This window comes from Puntigrus tetrazona, unplaced genomic scaffold (genome assembly GCF_018831695.1).
Source record: "Puntigrus tetrazona isolate hp1 unplaced genomic scaffold, ASM1883169v1 S000000671, whole genome shotgun sequence".
Taxonomy (NCBI): domain Eukaryota; kingdom Metazoa; phylum Chordata; class Actinopteri; order Cypriniformes; family Cyprinidae; genus Puntigrus; species Puntigrus tetrazona.
The window spans coordinates 177112-197571 of NW_025048290.1; the positions used below are offsets into that span (position 1 = coordinate 177112).

At 37.8% G+C, this 20460-nt stretch overlaps 2 protein-coding genes across 4 annotated transcripts in view; both read left to right on the plus strand.

Moving 5' to 3' along the window:
* The window catches only part of LOC122334893 (glycine N-methyltransferase-like), a 28031-nt gene extending 20402 nt beyond the window's left edge, over positions 1 to 7629 (plus strand). The window contains 3 exon segments of the mRNA XM_043232777.1: positions 2829 to 2958; positions 6514 to 6573; positions 6576 to 7629. Coding sequence (XP_043088712.1) covers positions 2829 to 2958; positions 6514 to 6573; positions 6576 to 6682 — 297 coding nt within the window. The 3' untranslated portion in view covers positions 6683 to 7629.
* A 2337-nt stretch (positions 7630 to 9966) lies between these two features.
* On the plus strand, positions 9967 to 20410 carry LOC122334892 (galectin-8-like). 3 transcript variants are annotated; one of them, XM_043232774.1, is made up of 5 exons: positions 9967 to 10137; positions 10307 to 10395; positions 10495 to 10551; positions 18999 to 19209; positions 19367 to 20410. In XM_043232774.1, the coding sequence occupies exons 1-5, from the start codon at positions 10099 to 10101 to the stop codon at positions 19505 to 19507; spliced, it is 537 nt and encodes a 178-aa protein (XP_043088709.1). In that variant the 5' UTR covers positions 9967 to 10098; the 3' UTR covers positions 19508 to 20410. The 3 variants fall into 3 exon arrangements, with proteins under 3 accessions (XP_043088709.1, XP_043088711.1, XP_043088710.1); XM_043232776.1 differs by having other exon boundaries at positions 18999 to 19234; positions 19367 to 19490; XM_043232775.1 differs by lacking the exon at positions 10495 to 10551 and having other exon boundaries at positions 19367 to 20403.
* The last annotated feature ends 50 nt before the right edge of the window (positions 20411 to 20460 follow it).

Below are 20460 nucleotides of genomic sequence, written 5' to 3' on the forward strand. Positions count from 1 at the left end.
TGACTCATCCAGCTCCCCTGGGTCTGGGACGCGATGGCCCATGTGTGGCCCAGAATGCGTCTTTACGCATTTCCTCCGATTGCTCTGCTCCCCGGAGTCCTAGCCAAGGTCCGTCAACAGGGGTCTCGCCTCTTACTCATAGCGCCCCGTTGGCCAACCAGAATATGGTTCTCAGATCTAATATCTCTCCTCGACGGCTCGCCGTGGGCGATTCCGGTGAGGAGGGACCTTCTCTCTCAGGCACAGGGGACAATATTTCATCCCCGTCCCGAGCTCTGGAATCTTTCACGCCTGGCCCCTGAGAGGGACCAACTAAGTGATGCTGGCCTTACAGCCAATGTAATAGAGACTATTCTTAGCGCTAGGGCTCCCTCCACTAGAAGAACATATGCCATGAAATGGCGCATCTTCGAAAGTTGGTGTACAACACACCATGCAGACCCAGTTTACTGCCAGATTGTTTCAGTGCTAGAGTTTCTGCAAGAGAAAATGTCCTCAGGCACACATCCTAATACTCTCAGAACTTACGTGGCCGCCATTTCGGCTTGCCATGCTCTGATTGAAGGGGCTTCCGTAGGGAAACACCCTCTAGTTGTTCGCTTCATTCGAGGAGCTAAGAGGTTGAGGCCGCCCACTAGGGCGACAGTTCCTTCATGGGATCTAGCTATAGAGCTTGAAGGCTTGGTGGACACCCCTTTCGAACCACTAGAGTCAGCGCCTGTCAGGTTTCTGACCCTAAAGATGGTTTTTCTAACAGCTATTACTTCTCTGAAGAGAATTGGGGATTTGCAGGCTCTGTCAGTCTCGCCATCCTGCCTAGATTTTGCCCCTGGGCTGGTAAAAGCTATTTTGCATCCTCACCCTAGTTATCTTCCGAAAGTTCCATTCTTGACTATAAGGTCATCCTTGAAGCCTTCTGCTCTCCGCCATTCATGACACCGGAGCAGGAGAAACTTCACTTACTGTGTCCAGTACGTCCTCTCCAGATCTACGTCCACCGCACTAGCCAGTGGCGTAAGTCAGAGCAGCCAGTATGCTATGGTTGCCGCCACCGGGGGGCGGCTGCCACTAGACAGACTATGTCACACTGGGTGAGAGATGCTATTGCCCTAGCCTATGAGGCGCGTGGTCAAACTTCGCCTCTAGGAGTTAGAGCTCATTCAACCAGAGGGGTTGCATCGTCGATGGCTTTAGCAAGAGGCGCGCCCTTGCAGCAAGTCTGTGATGCGGCAGGTTGGTCCTCTCCGCACACATTTGTTAGATTTTATAGTTTGGATGTCCATGCTACTCCGGGCTCGCATGTCCTTGAGTCGACATCCCAGAGTAATGTCTGAGACCTCTTCAGTGTTGCGCGCACACACTACACAATGCTGGGGGTCCAGACACTCCTAGTGCGGCGGCGTTAGTATTCTCGTTCCCATTAGCGCATTCAGCGCAGCATCGAGAGTAGCTTTTGATAGGGAACGCTCTCGGTTACTTGACTGTAACCCTGTTCCCTGAAAAAGCGGGAACGAGATGCTGCGCCTCAATGCCGCACTGTGGGCATGACTGGACGTCCTTTCAGACAAAAATTTGACCTGAGGATGTTTCCGCGTCACATCTATTTATAACCTCCAGGTGTTCATGATCAGGTGACGTCACCTGACCGAGGTTATATAAGCCAAACTTTGGCATGTTTGACACACGTGCTTCAACAACCGGTCGAACAAAAGACGTTCTCATTAGCGCATTCAGCGCAGCATCTCGTTCCCGCTTTTTCAGGGAACAGGGTTACAGTCAAGTAACCCGAGACGTTCCTCAGTTCACTGTACGCTGGTTTGCATGACCTAAATTATGTTTATACTGTCTGAATAACTTCCTATCCTCTATATAGTGCAATATGTTACATTTTCCATATACATCATAATACATTAGTAAAAAAAAAAATCTAAATCCTCAATACATATTGGCAAACATTTGAAACATTTGAATATCTTCTAATTGTGACTTTTAAAATTGTTGCACTTTTTGATAAAATCAACACACTCGGTCAATCTAAGCTTCAGCTTCGCAGGGGACGTGAAGAACCCAACTGTGTACTTGGGTTGTACCTCTGTTGTATATTTAGAATAGCCTATGAAGTGGTTCTCAAAGTGTGGTACGAGTACCATTAATGGTACTACTCTAGTGGTACGCAGAGGAATCACTACACTAAATCTAAAATAATGTAAAAGAAAATTATAAATAAATAAAGATGAAATAAAAATGTATTTATTATTTTTATTTACATTTTACGTACAGTACAGTTTTTATTTAACTTTTAGCTACACATTTTAATAATTTACTTATATTTTGTAAGCATTATAAAGTATTAACGTTCCAATTGTGCATTTACAATGTTAAAGGGGCTAACAACAATAAATATTCTTATTAGCAATAAAACTGTCTTTTGCAGAGTAAGCCTACTATGTTACTGTAGTTTAATGTTGGTCATCATGGTGGTACTTGCATAGCCAAATGTTTGGTGGCACTGAGTATAAAAAGTTTGAGAACCACTACTATAGACTATAATTATGCTTGGCTTGTCTGAAATCATGTATCTACTTTATTCTTTGTATTGAGGATTTTAAATCAGGGCTTAGCTGCACAAATTTGAAAAGAGACTAATTCTGATAAATCATTTTTTAGCATTACCTACTTAAACGTAATTAAAGGAGCAGTAAACTGTGCTGAAAACTGAAATAAATAAATAATTACTGCTATCTGCCTGTTCTGTTTATTTGGTCTGTGCACATGTCAAAGTCCAATAATTCTGATAAAATGTGAAACAATCAGAGCTTGTTTTGCAGAGTGATCTAAAACAGGACATCTCCACCTCAGTGCTATGGGTTAATAGCAAGCCTCACATGATTACACTGGACTACACTCTGGAACTGCCTCAATTAGTGGATGTCCAGACTCCACCTGATACAAGGTACTGTGACTTCAGCCTCTAGAGAGGATCAGTTTTTGTATGGTTGTGATCTGTATGCAGGGTTGATGAGTAATGTATTACATGTAATGTTGTTACATAATCAGGATATAAAAATGTAGTAACAGTTTTTTATGTAACTGTAACAATTTACAAAGCATTATGATTACAGTTACGTTTTGTAAAAGTGGGAATACTATCAGGATTGCAATGTTAAATTATGTTAATGTTAAATTATTTTGATATTATTTTAATGAATGTTAAAGTATTTTGACAATTCATCATAACATAACTAATAACAGCCATCTACAATTATCCTTAAACTCAGAATACAATGCTGGAAATTATTATTATTATTTTTTATTTTTATTTTTCATCAGTCAGTGAAATAAAGAAAGATCACAGCAATTTGCATACATTTTGTTTCACATATATGTAAGCTTATAAAATTATTAAAAAGATGTTTAACTTACTCAATTTAAAAAAAAATAATAATAATAATTAATTAAATCCCCATAAGAAATTATTCAAATCTACTGCAATACAGTACAGTTGTGAAGTTAAGACATGACCATTGGAAAACAAAATACACACTGGGTCATCGAGGTCAGAAAAAAAAAAAGGTCGAGAAGAAAAGACACGTTAACTGCATATATTTAAGATTGCTAATGTGAACAATCAGATGTAAAACATTTAGTCTCCAGTACCAGCATTTTCTAGAACTGCAACCCTTCCTGGAGTACGACAGAAAGATCCTAACTTTAAAATCTTATTTTGGAAACCATAATAATTTCACTTAGGACCACATTTAGGACAAAAGCTATTATAGAACAGCATTATCCTCTCTTAACTACAAATAGGAAGTGGGTATTACAGAAATGTGACAAAAAATGATAAAAACTCTCAACAGGTATCCTAACTTCAAAATGATCTGAAAGCTAATAATAATGTGATAACAATAAAGATCATAAAAACAATATAAAGGTGCATCCATCATGGATAGGGGTGCAATGATGTTGGTTTTCAAAAAACACAATGGACCAACACCAGCAGATGACATTGCACCCCAAATCAAAATTATCAAATTATCTAAATGATAAAGAAAACCTGCTCAAATCTGAACTTTGGACCACTGGGCAACAGTTCAGAGCCCGTATTTACGAAACATTTTCACTTAAAACCTATCAACAAAGCTGTTGAGACAAACTTTTACTAAGGAACATAGAGCTAAGAGTATGGGCCGGGTTGTTCTTGTTGCTATGGATGATGGCAGCACTCTTAATAACTGTGCACAATGTGATTGGCTGAAAGGAGAGTAGTCTCTGCCAGACCATAGTTTCTGAACTTTTTATCACAAATTGTTAGTTTAAAGTGCAAAAATAGTGTACCTCAGAAAAGCAATGGAGAAAAAAAAAAACCTTGGGAGAAACAAGACTCAGTTGGTGCCAGTTCTCCTCTGGTCAGACGCCCAGCACTTAACCTCCAGTTCAATTTTGAACGCAGCTGTGTAAATTACTTACATCAGCAGTGTGTGTGTGTGTGTGTGTGTTCATCAGGATCTGGTGATCTGTCCACGGTGCGCATCTAGGTGTTCTGGTCTCTGATGAACATGTGTTCCCGGTTCCAGCTGATCTAAACTGATTTGAATTAAAAAAAAAAATAAAAATGTATTAGTGTGGTATGTGTAGGCTAGGTTAAAAAGATGTGTCTTTAATCTAAATTTAAACTGACAGAGTTTCTCTGCTTCCGGAACAGAGTTAGGGAGATTGTTCCAGAGTTTGGGTGCTAAATAGGAAAAGGATCTGTCGCCCGCAGTCGATTTTGATATTCTAGGTATTATAAAATGGCCAGAGTTTTGAGAATGCAGCGGACATGCAGGACTATAATGTGATTAAAAGCTCGCTCAAGTATTAAGAAGCTAAACCATTCAGGGCTTTATAGGTAATTTAATAAGATTTTTAAACCTATCCAATGTTTGATAGGGAGCCAGTGCAGTATTGACAGAACCGGCTAATATGATCATACTTCCTAGTTCTAGTAAGGACATATACTTCAGACTGAGTTCTTTTCTTTCGCTTTGCCATCTCTCCATATTAAAATTAAACAAATAAATATGCTTTGCGTGGGGTACTTTACACAGAATTCGTGGGAAATGTGCATTGATTCACCTTTATTATATGTTACATAGTTTATTTTAATAGGATAGGTTAACTGTTTGATGTTAAGAGAAAACACCTCCACAGTGTTCATAATAGGAAGACTTTTCTGCTTGCTGAAATATTGTTTGTCTGAACCAAATAAGTGAAATTTTGCCAGTATATTTTCAGAGATGATAGATTTTGACAATTACCCTTAACCTATTTTTCGAATTTACTGAAAACGTTCCAGCGCACATCCGACAGGGTTTTTACAGATCCCATCACTCACATATGCATATAAGAAGTGTTTTTGTTTTTTTTTATTTAATAAGTAGAGTAGAATAATCATGGCTGATAGTAAGACATACAAACTTAAAAGAAAAGCAAACTGGACACAGGAACAGCTGTTACTTGTAACCTTTTAAAAGCTAATTATATAGTCAAATGTTTCTAATACGTTTATATTCAGAGGCAGATTGCAAGCAACATAGCATTTTAGGCTAGTTGTGAGTTGGTCTTAGTGACTTGGAAGTCCACTTCAGAACCCCTAATGTTTCACACATTTAGGAGCAAGTTTTAGCTCTAAAACGCTATGTGAAGTAGTCAACAACAAAACTTAAGAAATCTAAATTTAGGACTGACATGCCTACTATACTATTATAATATTTTATCCTAAAATCGACATGTTAGGAGCTACTTTTAGCCTTTAGTTGTTTTGTGAATACAGGCCCAGTTCTTCTTCTCCTTAGCCCAGGTAAGACGCCACACTGATGTTGTCTGGTTCAGGAGTGGCTTAGCAAGAGGAATACAACAATTGTAGCTAAATTCATTGACACGTCAGTGTGTGGTGGCTCTTGATGCCTTGACCCCAGTCCCTTTGCTTGTGAAGTTTTGCTTGACAATCCTCATAAGGCTGCAGTTCTCTTGGTTGGTTGTGCATCTTTTTCTTAAAACACTTTTCCCTTCAACTCAACTATCTTGAATACAGCACTTTGTGAAGAACCAGCTTCTTTGGCAAAAAATGTTTGTGGCTTACACTTTATGAAGGGCATGAATGATCTTTTGGACAACTGTCAGATCAGATGTTTTCCCACGATTGTATAGCCTAGTGCATTGGTTCTCAATTCCAGTCCTGGGGACCCCCTGCTCTACACATTTTGCATGTCTCCCTCATTTAACACACCTGAGTGAGATCATCATCTCATTTGTTCAGTTTATGGATCTCTTTTCTAATACCCCCAGAAGGTTCATCTGAGGTTGATGAGAAATATGATGCAGGTACTGTAAACAACTCACTGTGTAATAAAGCCTAGAGAAAGTAGATAGAATGTCCCTTTTCTACATCTCACTATTGAGTTTTTTGCTGAACTGTTGTTGATGTTACATGCATGATGTTCTTAAGAGGTTTTCTCTTCTGTCTTATAGTAAATTCACTGTCGTACTACCCCCATCGTTTGGAGAGTTTTAAGGAGATTTTAAGAGCATCATTTTTGGAAAATGCAACCACAATGTATTTGGAGACTTCAAGCAATACACCCCAGGTCAAGGAGAGGTGCCCTGTTATTTCATTCATGTGGTTAAAAAGACTACTTAAAACCACATTTTTTATGTTCACATTGAAAATTGGTTGTGAAAACTGGTCTGTGGAAAAAAAATGCTTGACATGATTTTAGCTATTTTGCTTTGTTGGGGATATGTTTTTCTCTTTCTCTTTACTTTTTCATAATACACATTTTTAACCAGGAACATTTTACTGTTAAGAACACTGCTAAAAGCATTTCACACTGAATATGTTTTTGTGTGCTGCTTAATTAGTTTTTGTCAGATTACAGAAGTCAAAATGCATAAATAACCCCTTTATCACCCCTGAATATTAAAGCATTGTTGAATATACTATGCAGTATAAAAAGGTAAACAAGTCATAAAAATGGTTGTGACATAAGTCACATGTACATCCATGCTTTCAGATTTTTCAATAATTTTGCTGTAATATTACTTTTTAAAACAAGTGATATCATTATATTAGCCAGTTACTATTTGAAAGCTGGGACTTTGATTAAAAAAAAAAAGTTTATTCATACTGTCTGTTCAAGAGACATACAGGGTGAATGTTTAAACAACAAAACATTTGTGTTAAGTTAATAATTTAATTTCTCACTTATAACATTGTAACTTGAAAAAATATTTGTAATATTTTAAATAATTAGCAATTATGCAGAGTTGTTGTACTGTTGGCCTGTTGTGATGCAAACACAAATCAAAAAGATGATACAGTGTAAAAGTGTGATTTTTGTGTACATTAAACTGCACTTACACATACATAATGAACCACATGAAATGCACATTATGAAGTAATCAAACATATATGTGTATAACTGAATTTTGAGACAAATAAATCACTGCTTTGTGTCTTTGAAAAATAATTTTAAGTGCTGATTCTTTGCAGTTTTTTTTTTTTTCAAGGGTGCTTTAAATATGCACTAGCTGATACATAGTGTAATGATCTATAAGTATGCAAATATTAAAGTTTACTGAATCTTTTTTTCCCTCTGGAATCGTTTCTTTTGGTTTGCTCATTGGTGGTTCTAATGCTTTATTTATTTCCTTTATTGTGTTGACCCATATCAAACACCCATATTGTGTTCACCCATATCCTTTTTGACACACACAATTTAACGACTACCAAAATAAACGGCTTCCCAAAATTGTCTTGTTTACGTATGTAACCCTCGTTTCCTGATGGAGGGAATGGAGACGTTATGTCGTGATGACAGACTGGAGCCTGGGGTCTTGCTTGGACCCCTGATTAGGTCTGATTATAAGAAAACACCAATGAAATTTAGCAAGTGGTTAACTAATCCTGAGCACCTCCACGTCAGACGGGTATAAGGTGTAACCACACATCAGTTTTGCTGAGGAGCCAAAAAATGAGTCCCAGTTCTCATTGATGGTTATGGTAATTGATCCAATGGTAATGATCCCATTACCACCCGATAAACCAAACTTCTACCAGAAGGACTTCCAACCTTGCTAACCTCTTCTATTTGTAGTTACGTTTGGCAGGACAATGGAGAAGCGGGCCTTCCTAAGAAGGAGACCATATCCTGAATTAAGGGAAGATGACGTGGAATGCTGGTATGTACTGACCTATGGTTGGAGCAGTAAAGCATAAGACTTATCTTTATGGCAGGTCCAATCCCAGGAAGGAGTGGAACAACTGGCAGAAGAGACAGACAGAACACTCTGTGAAGAGAAGACACGGGTTTAACAAGAGGAAACCTTAGTTGCCAGCTCTCGGATCTGGTCAGGCTCTAGCTTTGGGGGGTCCCTTATCTCACTTTCTCTGGAGATGGCTTGTTGGTCACTGTGGGCTTTGGCTCTCTGTCAGGGGTGGGCTGCTTATGCTTCACACTGCACAATGATGGTGAGCTGGATCCTGGGTCCTGAGTGGGGTTGGTGTTGATGTGCACGTTCAGCGTCAATCCACATGACACCAGCACCCACTCTACATAATCCTTCTTGTAACCCTCCTCAGGGACCCTCCTAAGACAACTGCACACGTGGTGTGGTGTTCAGTGTGGTGTGCAAAAACGTGTTCAAGCAATTATCTGGGAAGGTGGTCAGATGGGCTAGACCAAGGGATTCCTCTAGATGTTCCTGAAGGGAGTAGTTCCCCCACTCTAAGGCTCAGCAGGGTAATAGCTGCCATGTGATCCATGACGGGACAGAAAAACAAAAACAATGAAAAAAAACAAACAAAACAGTAATTTTTCTTTAGGTTGTTTTTTTCTGTCATGCTTCTGTGTGGGAAAGGATGAGGAATACACAAATAACTTGATAATTTCAAAGAGACATTTAATAATGACTGAATTAAGATAAAATAATAACAGATTTGTCTCATTTTAATAAACACTACAAAAATTTTCTTTATATAGCATTGACTATAAGCATTATTATGCTAGCATTTGTGGAAATATTTAAAACTTTGCTTTGAAATATTTAAATGTATCTTGACCTAATGCATTAGACAAACCACTGAAAGCAATGGAGTACACTGCATGCCGAAATGTGAGGTACCTTGTGTTAAAAAGTGACACAACGGGACCCTGACCATTTATCTAAAAGGGAAAGAAGAAATGTTAGCACAGAAGGCATCATAATGTTTGTCAAAATTGCCTGACACTTTAATTAAACAATTATTTTAAAAATATAGCAACTTGTCCAACTAGCACAGCTACCACATGTGATATCTCTAGCATTCACTAGCATGTAGGTTGAATAACTAAATTAATCCACAAATAAAAAAATTCAAATAAGTAACTTGGGAATTATTTAATTTAGAATCTAAATTGTAAGTGGGGATTAAAACAAACCCAGAAATTAATAAGTAAAAAGTAACCACAAATTAAAGCTAAAAAGAAGTGTTAAGGTTCCCGAGCACCACCAGGTTTAAGGTTAGGTTCCTAATAGCCACCAGATTACATTACTGAATTACTTGAGAGAAAAAAAAAGTTTTCTCATGCATGTACCATATTCAATTATGTTTTTACTCTCCCTTTATATGAATGTATAAATAGGTATTTTAAAAGGCACTCATTAAAACTTCAAGTAAAGAAGTATCTAATAAAATAAGCATATTTTTTTTAATAATGTTTGGGGACAGTTTAACTTATTGCAGGTATTTATAGAGTTTAGAGTTTGATATAAATGGGGAACAAAAATAAGTTACATTTTAGTTGGGATTGTTAATGCTGATGATTATTTATTGTAGTACATTATTGTTGTTGTTGTTGTTGTTGTTGTTAAAGGAGTGTATTAAAACCGAACGTTCAAATCGCGTTACCTTCGTTTTTTGTCCAGTCTGGCACCTCATACAAATGATGCTGAAGTAAGCTGTTTTAGCCTTTTAGTTCTTCGCCAATGCAGGAAACTGGGTTATAACAAGACCACGTTATTTAGAAAATTCACGACTTTAAGTATATTACTGTTAATTGCTAAATACGAATTTTAATGTCAGTGGCAAATGCAAAACAGACAATTCTCAATCCGGTAAGTCGATCTAAGAATTTGAGATATCAGCATAGCAAGATTAACATGCAAAACAAATCTGTGAATTCATAAGCATTCTGTTTCGCTCAACGTAAGAGTAACCGCCTGAAAAATATTGTCGATGGAATGTGTTTTGAACGTTATCAATGTTTATTATTATGTTCATCAGGCAATGCCCTTCACTGAGATTATAGCGGGTGGTCTTCACCCAGGGGAGATGATTGTTATACAGGGATGTGTTCATAATAATGCGGACAGGTAAGATCCACTAAAAATATCCTGTTGTATAAGTACATAAATGCATTATAAAGGTTATATGTCCTTTTGTGACCCAGTTTCATTTAATGCTTATTTTAGTAAATACTATTTGCCACTTAAGGAACCGTCTGAATTTTCCACCCACAGTCCAAAAACGTAAGCAAATAATTTTTAACTTACAAAATCACTTTAATTCACCTAAATGTTATATTCATATTTCAAATGTTGAAGTAGGTTACTAGAGGCCACGAGATTACGTTACCAAATTACTACAGAGAAAAAAAATGGCAGTATTTCTCCTAATCCATTTTTAGAGAGAGGGGGAAAATTATATATATATATATATATATATATATATATATATATATATATATATATATATATATATATATATATATATATAATATGTGTGTGTGTGTGTGTGTGTGTGTGTGTGTGTGTGTGTTACAATGCCATTCCAATTGCCATGATAAGTCCTAAGTTACTAAGGTATTTTATACCTTGAGTTAGATAACTTAAAGGAAACAAATGCAAATGACTTTTCTGGTGTTCTATTACGGAGGACTTTCTTTCCTGTTTGTCAGTAGACGTTTATTCATATGCTTTGTTTTAAGTATGAGAAGTAACTGCGAGGAGTGTTGTTTCTGTGAATCACCTGAATTAATCATTTCAGGTATTTGTAGTATTTTATGTTCAGGGGGTCCGTTCTTTGTATATCACTAACTCAGTTAGATGGACTTGATTGTTAACGATTTGGCTTGATCTTGGATTTGCTAGTTCTTCGATGCTCATTCCAAAATTGTTGTCATAGCAACATAGCACGGGGGCAGGTTGGACCTATTCATGGCTTGTTGCAATTAATTTTTTGTCCAAAAAATCCTCTATTGTGTAGTGTCATTATTATTATTTAACTGCTTCCAAATGAGATGTTGCTGAACTCGCAACTCTTGATCAGACTGTCTCTCATGTGACACCTGCTATAGCCAATGAGAGCGAGCAAGGATCATTTGTGGGATGTTGGGTGCTTCAAAAGTTGAAATTTGGTGTGTGGCCAGCCTAATGGGAGAGGCTTGATGGAGGATTGAGGACATGTCGATAACTTGATCTTGTCCCTTAAGAAATTAATGTAACACACATAAAGAATTTTTTTTTCAAAAAGTTAAGTAATTGCTATAATAAAACACTGAAAAAAATGTAAAGCATGTGAAAGTATAAATACTCTGAATATAAATAATTAGGTATCATGTAAAATAAAATAAAAAGTGCATATTTCATTTATCTCTTATTGTGTTTGCACGGCTGTTTCCCTATAAAGGTCCAGATATTTGTCAAGTTGTTTGTCAGGTGTCTTTTTTAATTACACTATGCCATTACATTGCTGTTTTGCTGCAATTACTGGATTATTGATCATTGTTTTGAGTGTTGATACATCTGCCCTTTTCAGAGAACTTGAGTCGAGAATGCGCAGTAATCTTAATCTTAAATCCTAAAATGTTTGTATGGAACGTGAAAAGGGAGACATGAGCCAGTATAGTCCAAGGTTTACCAGGAGCCAGAGCACTTGACATCTTGGCATATCTAAAAGTGCTAGCTAATGCTAAATGTAAAATCAGTAAGATTCATGTATGTATTCAGTATTCATGTCGGCACCAATGATGTTGGATTTCCCCATTCAGAGATCACTAAAAAGGGGTGTGAACATGCAATTACTATTTCAGACACTGTAATATGTGTCCCCGCCCTTCGTCCCCTCCGTGCTTACCGGGGTGATGAAATATACAGACTGTTGTGTCTCATTGACTGGATGTCTAAGTAGTGCCCACCTCATACACAATTGAAAACATCCAAACCAAAATTAAGAACGACAGTTTATTTGAATAATTGATGTTCAACAAATAACAATACATTATTTTAAAAATCCCCCAAGACTACTGCTATAAGAATGAGCCACATTCGAAGGGTAAAGGGAAGGTATTGCTACAATTTCTAATAATATTCTCAGTACTTCTCAGAGGGAAGAATAGTGTTAGTGATAAAACCCTGTCACGTTTGTACTGGCTACTGTATACAGGCCACCAGGGCACCACACAGATTTTATTAAAGAATTTACAGATTTTTTTTTTTTTAACTGAGTTACTACTGGCTGCAGACAAAGTCTTAATTTTAATGTCCATGTCAATAATGAAAAAGATGCATTACAATCAGCATTCTTAGATATTCTGAACTCTATTGAGGTTAGACAACATGTGTCTGGACCTAAGAGAGAGAGTTACATGTGTTTTGTGTTGAAAAAATTATTTCTTAATTAATTAATTACACACACACAAACACTCAACACAAACATGCACACATAAACAACCCTGAAGGTAAACATTTTGAGTTTTATGATGTCATAAAAATTTTTACAAATAAAAACTTAGAATTACAGAGGGTCTATCTCTACAAGATGAAGCAATATGAAGAAACAATAATATAATTTTTGCTGTTGTTGTTTTAATATCTTTATTTTAGATCTTTCAAACAGATTTTTCTTAGACTGTAAATTAATTGTCACAAGTTGTTTACAACAAAAGTAATCCTCAAACAAGGTACTACAAATGTCTCACAGGATCTTTACAACAGATTAGACTTTCTTTCTCAGTTTAAAAAAATGGTATGATTAACCATGGTGTTTAAATGCAACATATTTATTTTTCCACAGTATATAGATTAATTTTTACTAAGATTTTATCAAATAATTGACCTAATAAATGATCCAAATAATTGACATTAAGTCCATCTTATTAACACCATCTTATATGTTTGATGGTTTGAGACAAATATCATTTCAGTACAGAAGCTTTAAGATGTTAGGTATCTGTAAAAATAGTTTTTAAAACTAACCTTTTTTAGCTTTGAAATGATTAATGGTCACACTGACAGTCTTTTTGTTTCCTGAGACAAAATGAAAATGGGATGCATGGAAGACTTTTCTCTTTAGGATTTGTAACGACAGGCTTAACAACAGGTTTTTGGCAGTTTGTGGGGTCTGAGAAAGCTTTAGACTTAAACTTTAGCTTAAACGTGATTAACTACAAACTACAAGCATAACAAATGCTAACAAACGACTACGGTTGTTCAACACATTTAAAACGTAATAAGAAAGGTTTACTGTGTTTTGAAGAGACCTTATTTCTTTTGTCAATTTGATTAATATCATGGAATCATAATATCATGGAGTTTATGTAATTATTCTTGTTCATGTCCTCATCAGTTACTGTATACATATTGGAGATAAATAACTTTTTAATCTATCTAAAGTAAATAGTAGAAAAAGTCTAATCTGTTATAAAGACTCAGTCAGACACTTGTTTAAAAATTACATTTGTTGCAAACAACGTGTGACAACTGATTTTCAGACTAAGGAAAATCTCTGTTGGTTTGAAAGAGACTAATATAAATATAAAATTTATATTAAAACAACAACAACAAAAGTTACTTCATTGTTTAATCATAATGCTTTTCATCCTCTTGTAGAGATACCCCCTGTTTAATTCCATTAAAGGTTTGTATGACGTATCATAAAAAAATGTTTAACTGTAGGATTGTTTATGTGTGCATGTTTGTGTTGAGTGTTTTTGTTTTGTTTTTGCTTGAGTTTTTATGTTTGTTTGTGTTTTTGTTTGCGTGTGATTGAGTGGGCATAAATGACGAAAATGTATGTGTTTATAATTACTGGTTCATATACTGACTTGGTTTCAGAAGAAGATTGTCAGGATTCAAGGTTGTGCAACGCTTAACCATAACATTTGGCATATCAAGCAGGATAGTATGATATCGTAGCCACTTAGCCATTTATAAATGCAATGTTTTTTGTTCTTGCAGAATCATGGTGACTGTGTGTGGTACCATTCAGGTCAGGTTGGAGTAACCGACAGCCTTTTCAGAGGCTGCCACTGCACCTCAAGCATTGAGGCAGTCCTGCTGCAACTGGATCAAGTTTACTGGAAAAGTAACCCACAGGTCTTAACCTGTCACCATGAGCATGCAAGAACACGGTTGTCATAAACCCATTTTTCTCATCGACCATCTGAACGAAAGGTTTTTCAATGGTGGACAGCCAAAATGTTGGAGCTGATGACAGCTGAACTTTCATATTTATAAATGCTGCTTCTACCTCTTCCGTCCATTCAAATTTTGTCTGTTGATTTCAATCCTTTCCTGTTGTTAGAGCTCTCAGGGATTGCTTGAGCACTGCATAGTTAGGAATAAATGTAGGACAGTATGAACATATTCCCAAAAATGACAGCATTTGCTTTTTGGTTATGACATGCCCCAAAAAGGTAACTTGCTATTAGCAAAACTGTATTTTGGATAACAAGTCAGAGTTAAGGGTTAAAATCTTCTTTGTAAGGCCAGTGTATCTTTTCCATTAAATTCAAATGCAAACTGGAATTGGCTGTTTTTCCACAGGCACTAAAGAATGCATAAGCACAGTCAAAAAAATGTGCATCCTCTGAAACCAGCCTTGGTCTGACAGCTGCATTTACTGCTCTGTAAATCCTGTACAAAACTCTTTTGGCTGGCCTCTATCTGATCTTTTCACAATGTAAATGGAACTGGGTGTAAACGAGACTCATTGAATGGCACAATATTTCCCTCTTTCAACAGACTCAGACACTGGTTTTATCCCCAGCTTCTTTTTTTCAATGGGTATTGATTTTGGTGTGTCCTGTAATCAGATTTTGAGTTATTACCACTGGCTTACACCCTTTTATTAACCCCATCAGACTTGACTTCAAGCCAGTCAGTATACACACCTCTTTATAAAAAAAACCCACCTTCGACCATGTTTTGTCTTTTCATTTAGAAAGAGATAAGTGGGGAACACTTCTGGCCCTAGAAGCACATCTTTTGTGACCAATAGCATTTTTCACATTTTAATGTCTCTTTTTCTGTTTTTTTTTCAAACCAGTCTTTTTGATACAGACTTTTTCCACTACAACATGTGATGTGCGATGCAAATTGTCAGGCAGCATTATTTCTGTGTTGAAAGGCTTAGTACTGTTTTGGCCATTTCACCACCATTTTTACTCAGACATAATTTTTGCCATACATAAATCCACTGGGGCACAGATGGAGACAACAAAAGTGCTCCTCCTCCACAACTCTTACACCCTGGGGATAAGCCTTCAAAACCAAATTTAGTTTACACCATAAATCCCTTTCCTTGATTAGGACAGGACATTGGGGTGAACAGAGGAATGCATGTGTCAGCACTTGCCTCTCTTCTGTTTCACAATTTAGCGGCATTGTGAATATTTCTTGAATTTCATGGCCTGATACCGAAATGGATTTGTTTGTTTGCTCAGTTAAAAACGGTGCCATTGCAGGTCCCATGGTCGTATGCTTAATCTGGCTGCCCCAGAATCAGTGAGAAACTCAATAGGAACCCCCTCAACTAACATGAAATATTTTGTCACTGATCAAAAATTTTTACTTTCGTAAATCATTGTGACATGCCACACTGCCCCTGCCGCATTTGGTTTTGTGGTCATTTCTTACTTGTCTAGCTCACAGGTTACTTGTCTAGCCCCAATGCAGGGTGTCTATGTAGATCTCTTCCAGTCGTCCTGTTCTCTATCTGACAAAGAGGTTTTTCACCCCCTATGGAATCTCAGCTCTCAGTTCATTCATGAACACACCTTGCATATGGCATTCATGCAGATAAAATAAAACAATTCCACACAGATTCGTCTTTCTCCTGTACGTAATGGGAGATTGTTACGGTGTCCACAAAAGGAAATTCTGCTTGCACTAGCCGAGCCAGAGCTTCGATGGTCTTACAGAAGTCCTCATTCCATGTATGTTTCTACTCAGTATGCAGTCTCCCCGAAGATCACCCCTTGCAAAGTCCAGGCCCGCATACATTATACCAATTCACAGACCCCAGCTTTATCATTAGCATCATTCATCCTGCTCCTGTGATATGGCTGCTGGTTGCAGCACTAGGCCATCGCGAGGCAGGATCAATGGTCTTAGCTGGGTTACCGATGCCACTGCCAGTTGTGATTGGATCACACTGGGCTGTAAAATCATCACAGGTGCCATTGCATGTGGCTGCTGGCTTTGTTGTGAATTTTTCTTGGGAATAAGGATGACCGACAATACTTAACAATAGTCAGCAATTTTATTGAAGAGTTGCAGAGATACAACACTGGAGATTGATCGATCATGTCTCTCACCCTAACTTAATTTAACTCCTCATTTAAACCCCAAAATGACCTCCTCCTCATGTGCATGTTGCAAGAACACAGCATAAAACTTAGACATAGTCAGATATTGTATTTTCCGTTGTAGGAAAAGGTCCACTTTCATGCCTGCTGTCAAGATCATTTGTGAAGCTGTTTAAAGTGGAGCGTTAAGTATGAGCGCTGCAATCTGGATCAGCAACTGCTCGAAAGCAACCTTAAATATTAAAATTAAAATATTAAAATGTGATTGTGATTTCAAATGTTTGAAGTTAATAGACATAGCAGAATCACCGCTATTTAATAAGAATGCGTGAGTCTGAATTTTATTTTTACTCATGAATTTACATGTATTATACATGCATATGAGCCTTAGCCTATAGCCTATGTATTTTCTAGTCAATGTCATATTTGTACCAGACCTCAAAAGTAACCCTGCCCTCTAAAATAGCCTATATTTTGTATATTTAGTTGTCTCCTTTAATTATGTTGTGTGTGCGGGAGGCGCTGTTGGGAACACGGCATGTGGGTGGTGACCTCCTGACTGACTGTGGGTGAAATATTCCAAAGACAACTTTTTTTGTAAAAATGTATATATTCCCCAGATTGGGACGTGAGTGCCAGAGGGTGCTGTACCCCTTAGAGAAGGAGGGTCTCTTGCGAGATGCGTGCCCAAAAACATGTCTGGGTGGGCCAATGTGGTGCAACCAATTGGACCTATTTGTCGTCCTTCCTGATCTTGCAAAATGTCTGTGCGATAAGGCTCACTGGGGGGGGAGGCATACTTGTGAAGCCCCTGAGGCCAGCTGTGTGCCAGTGCATCTATACTGAGGGGTTTCTCGGTGAGGCAATAAAGCAGATGGCAGTGGGAGAAGCAAACAGGTCTACCTGGGTTTGTCTGAATCAACTCCAAATCACGCCGACTCCAAATCATTGCCAAGCTCAACCCTCCAACGCAAACCAAAGAAACTATCTGCACTGAGGAAGAATCGAGACATAGAAGTATGCATTCTTTAAGTCGACCGAACATTGAAACTTCCTGAGGTTCTAACTGGCCTTGACTGGTTCTAAGCATAGGGAGGAGCAGGAGGGCTCCCCTGGCAATGGGCAGGTTGAGGTGTGGCCAACCTGGGAGCGGTGGAAGGCACGGGGACAGGGTGTGCTAGATTTCCCACAGGACTGCATGCCTCAGCTACGGAAGTGGTTGACAGCCTACAGGCCCTGGGATGGGAGGCAAGGACTATTCTTCCAAGTGGCAGCATTTCGCATGCACAGATGCAGTGCAACCTCACTCTCCACCCGAGGAATTTCAACATACCCCCTAGCCACCCCACCAGGGCAGCTTCTGGACGAAAAAAGGGCAATCTACAAGCTCATCAGCTTCTATATGTACTTCTGGAAATAGAAAAGAGCCAGGGCAGGCAGGGCTTACCGAGGAACTAATCTTTTGCTGCAAGGCTCAGGACTGGGAGGCGTGCAGTGGCCCAGGAAAGCATTGCCGTCAACTCTGTGTCCGAATTGGTGGTAGCCATAAGGTCATAGGTAGCCATAGGTCCTCCTATGCAAGCTTTGATAGGCTGAAAATGGTGGGCTTGAATGAATAGCAGCTTTGGGACTGAAGACCTTGTGATGCCAGCTGCTCGAGCTGATATCAGTGAGTGATTTTCCACACTGGACACCACCAGTCTTTTCCCCCATGTGACAGGTCCAGTGGCTAGGATGGTACTGGTAGGTGATGAGGTCCATAGTTTGGATGGAAATAACTCCGAACTAAGTCCAAAAACAGGGAAATGCAGGATGTATATTGTATGTGTAAAAACTGAGCAATTGGCAAAATTTCATCTGTGGTCTACCTACAGCCATTAGAATGTAAAATATATTTTTTTGTTTTTTAGAGCTTGCCAAAATTTTAACAAAGTGGGTGGAATTTTTAGACCATGCATATTTTAATTTCTTTGAGTATTTTGTATACCTGCAGTGCTGCCAGATCTTATTCCTGGAGTTCTATCTTCTTACAGAGTTTAGTTCCATCCATGTTTGAACACACTTGCCAAGCATTCCTGAATATCAAGCTGTATCAGTTGTATTTGTTTAGGTATGGAATCGTTTTCCTCTTCTAAGGAACTGTAGATCTCCAAGAACCGGACTTGGCACTTCTAGAGTGTACCAACTTTTCTTTTAGATGTATAGTTAGTCTCAGAAAACCACATATTATATAGTAACAACTAGAATATACTGTATATACATAAACATATTTTTAAAATTGTTTTAAATGTGTCTCATAATAAATTAAGTGCTTAAGTCCTAAAACCTTTTTATTTTGCTATAGACTATCATTTAATCATCCATGTAATGCTTATTGTGCCTTCCTAGGTTTCAGTTCGATTTGACATGTGGATGCAGCACAAAGCCACAGGCAGACATCGCCTTTCACTTCAATCCCCGCTTCAGCAGCTCCCCACAGATTGTGTGCAACTCATTACAACATGAAAACTGGGGAAAAGAAGAAAATATTGACCTTATGCCTTTTAAACAAGGAGCATCTTTTGAGACCATAATCTTGGTTCTTTGTGACGTTTTCAAAGTGAGTGTAAGGCATCACATCACAGGTATAAACAAATGAGATTGATAGCCCTCTGCCTGTTAAAAGCATTTTAACCCACATATTAATTATTAGTAGTAGTTGTTGTGATACAAAAAAACATGATTTGTCAATTGATATGTCTTACTTACTTTTGTAGGTAGCAGTTAATGGGGTTCACATTTTGGAATTCAAACACAGAATTCCTCTTGACATGGTCAACACATTTTCAGTCTCTGGAAAAGTAGAACTGCGTGCCATTGGCTTTATCCCTGACTCAGTAAGTGACATACACTTCTAGTTATGTACTGTTATTATAATAGTTATCACCTGTGAACCTGCATGAATCAAGAATGTAAAGACATGATATACAGTATACTTAAATACACACAAAATTGCTGGTACCCATCCAGTCAAGAAAGAAATGTAGCACTTTATTTTTGCAGTCATGTACTTCCCTGGTACGCACATGGTATATATCCCTTACCTACAGGCAAATGAGTGGTAACACAAGGTACTTATCTGAAGTATGTACATGGTAACAAATATGAAATACAGCTATACTTAATAGTCATACATTCATAATCATTAGTTTGTCTAGGCATAGTCTAAAGACTCAAATATTTCTCCTGTCAGCTTGGGGGAGGTTTGATTGGGGAATGAGAAAAGACACAGGTGCTGGGAGAAGATGAATGGTCTGAACATTTGGCTTGGTATATGTGAAGGGTCCTGGAAAAAGGTGAGCTGGTGAGGCCCGGTAGTTTTTAGGGACTGGATGATCACTCTGAACCTCTTCTACTTGGAGAATTACATGATTAACCAAATCGACCTGAGGAAAACTGGATGTGGGAAGGTCGCTGCAGATCATCACCTAGTCCCAGCCGAAAACAGACACAGAAAGCACATAGGAGATAGGCAAGACACAGGACTTAGATAATCAGTACTTTACGAGGAGTATGTTAGCTTGGAGACAACCAATCAGAGTCTTTAGTTAAGGAGAAAAATCTGAACACACTGTGTAATGTTGTTGAAAACTTTTCCAAACCTTTAAATAAGACAAATGTGAAAGATCCAGATTTCCCTCCAATGTTTCAAGAAGTCAATTCAAGTCTGCTTTATTGCCAATTCTTCCACACGTATAGCACATACATACAGAGTATTGAAATTGCATTACTCTTGGAGGCTAGGTGAACAAAATAAAATATAAAAATTACAGGTAAATAAAAAAATACTAATTACATATATATGTATGTA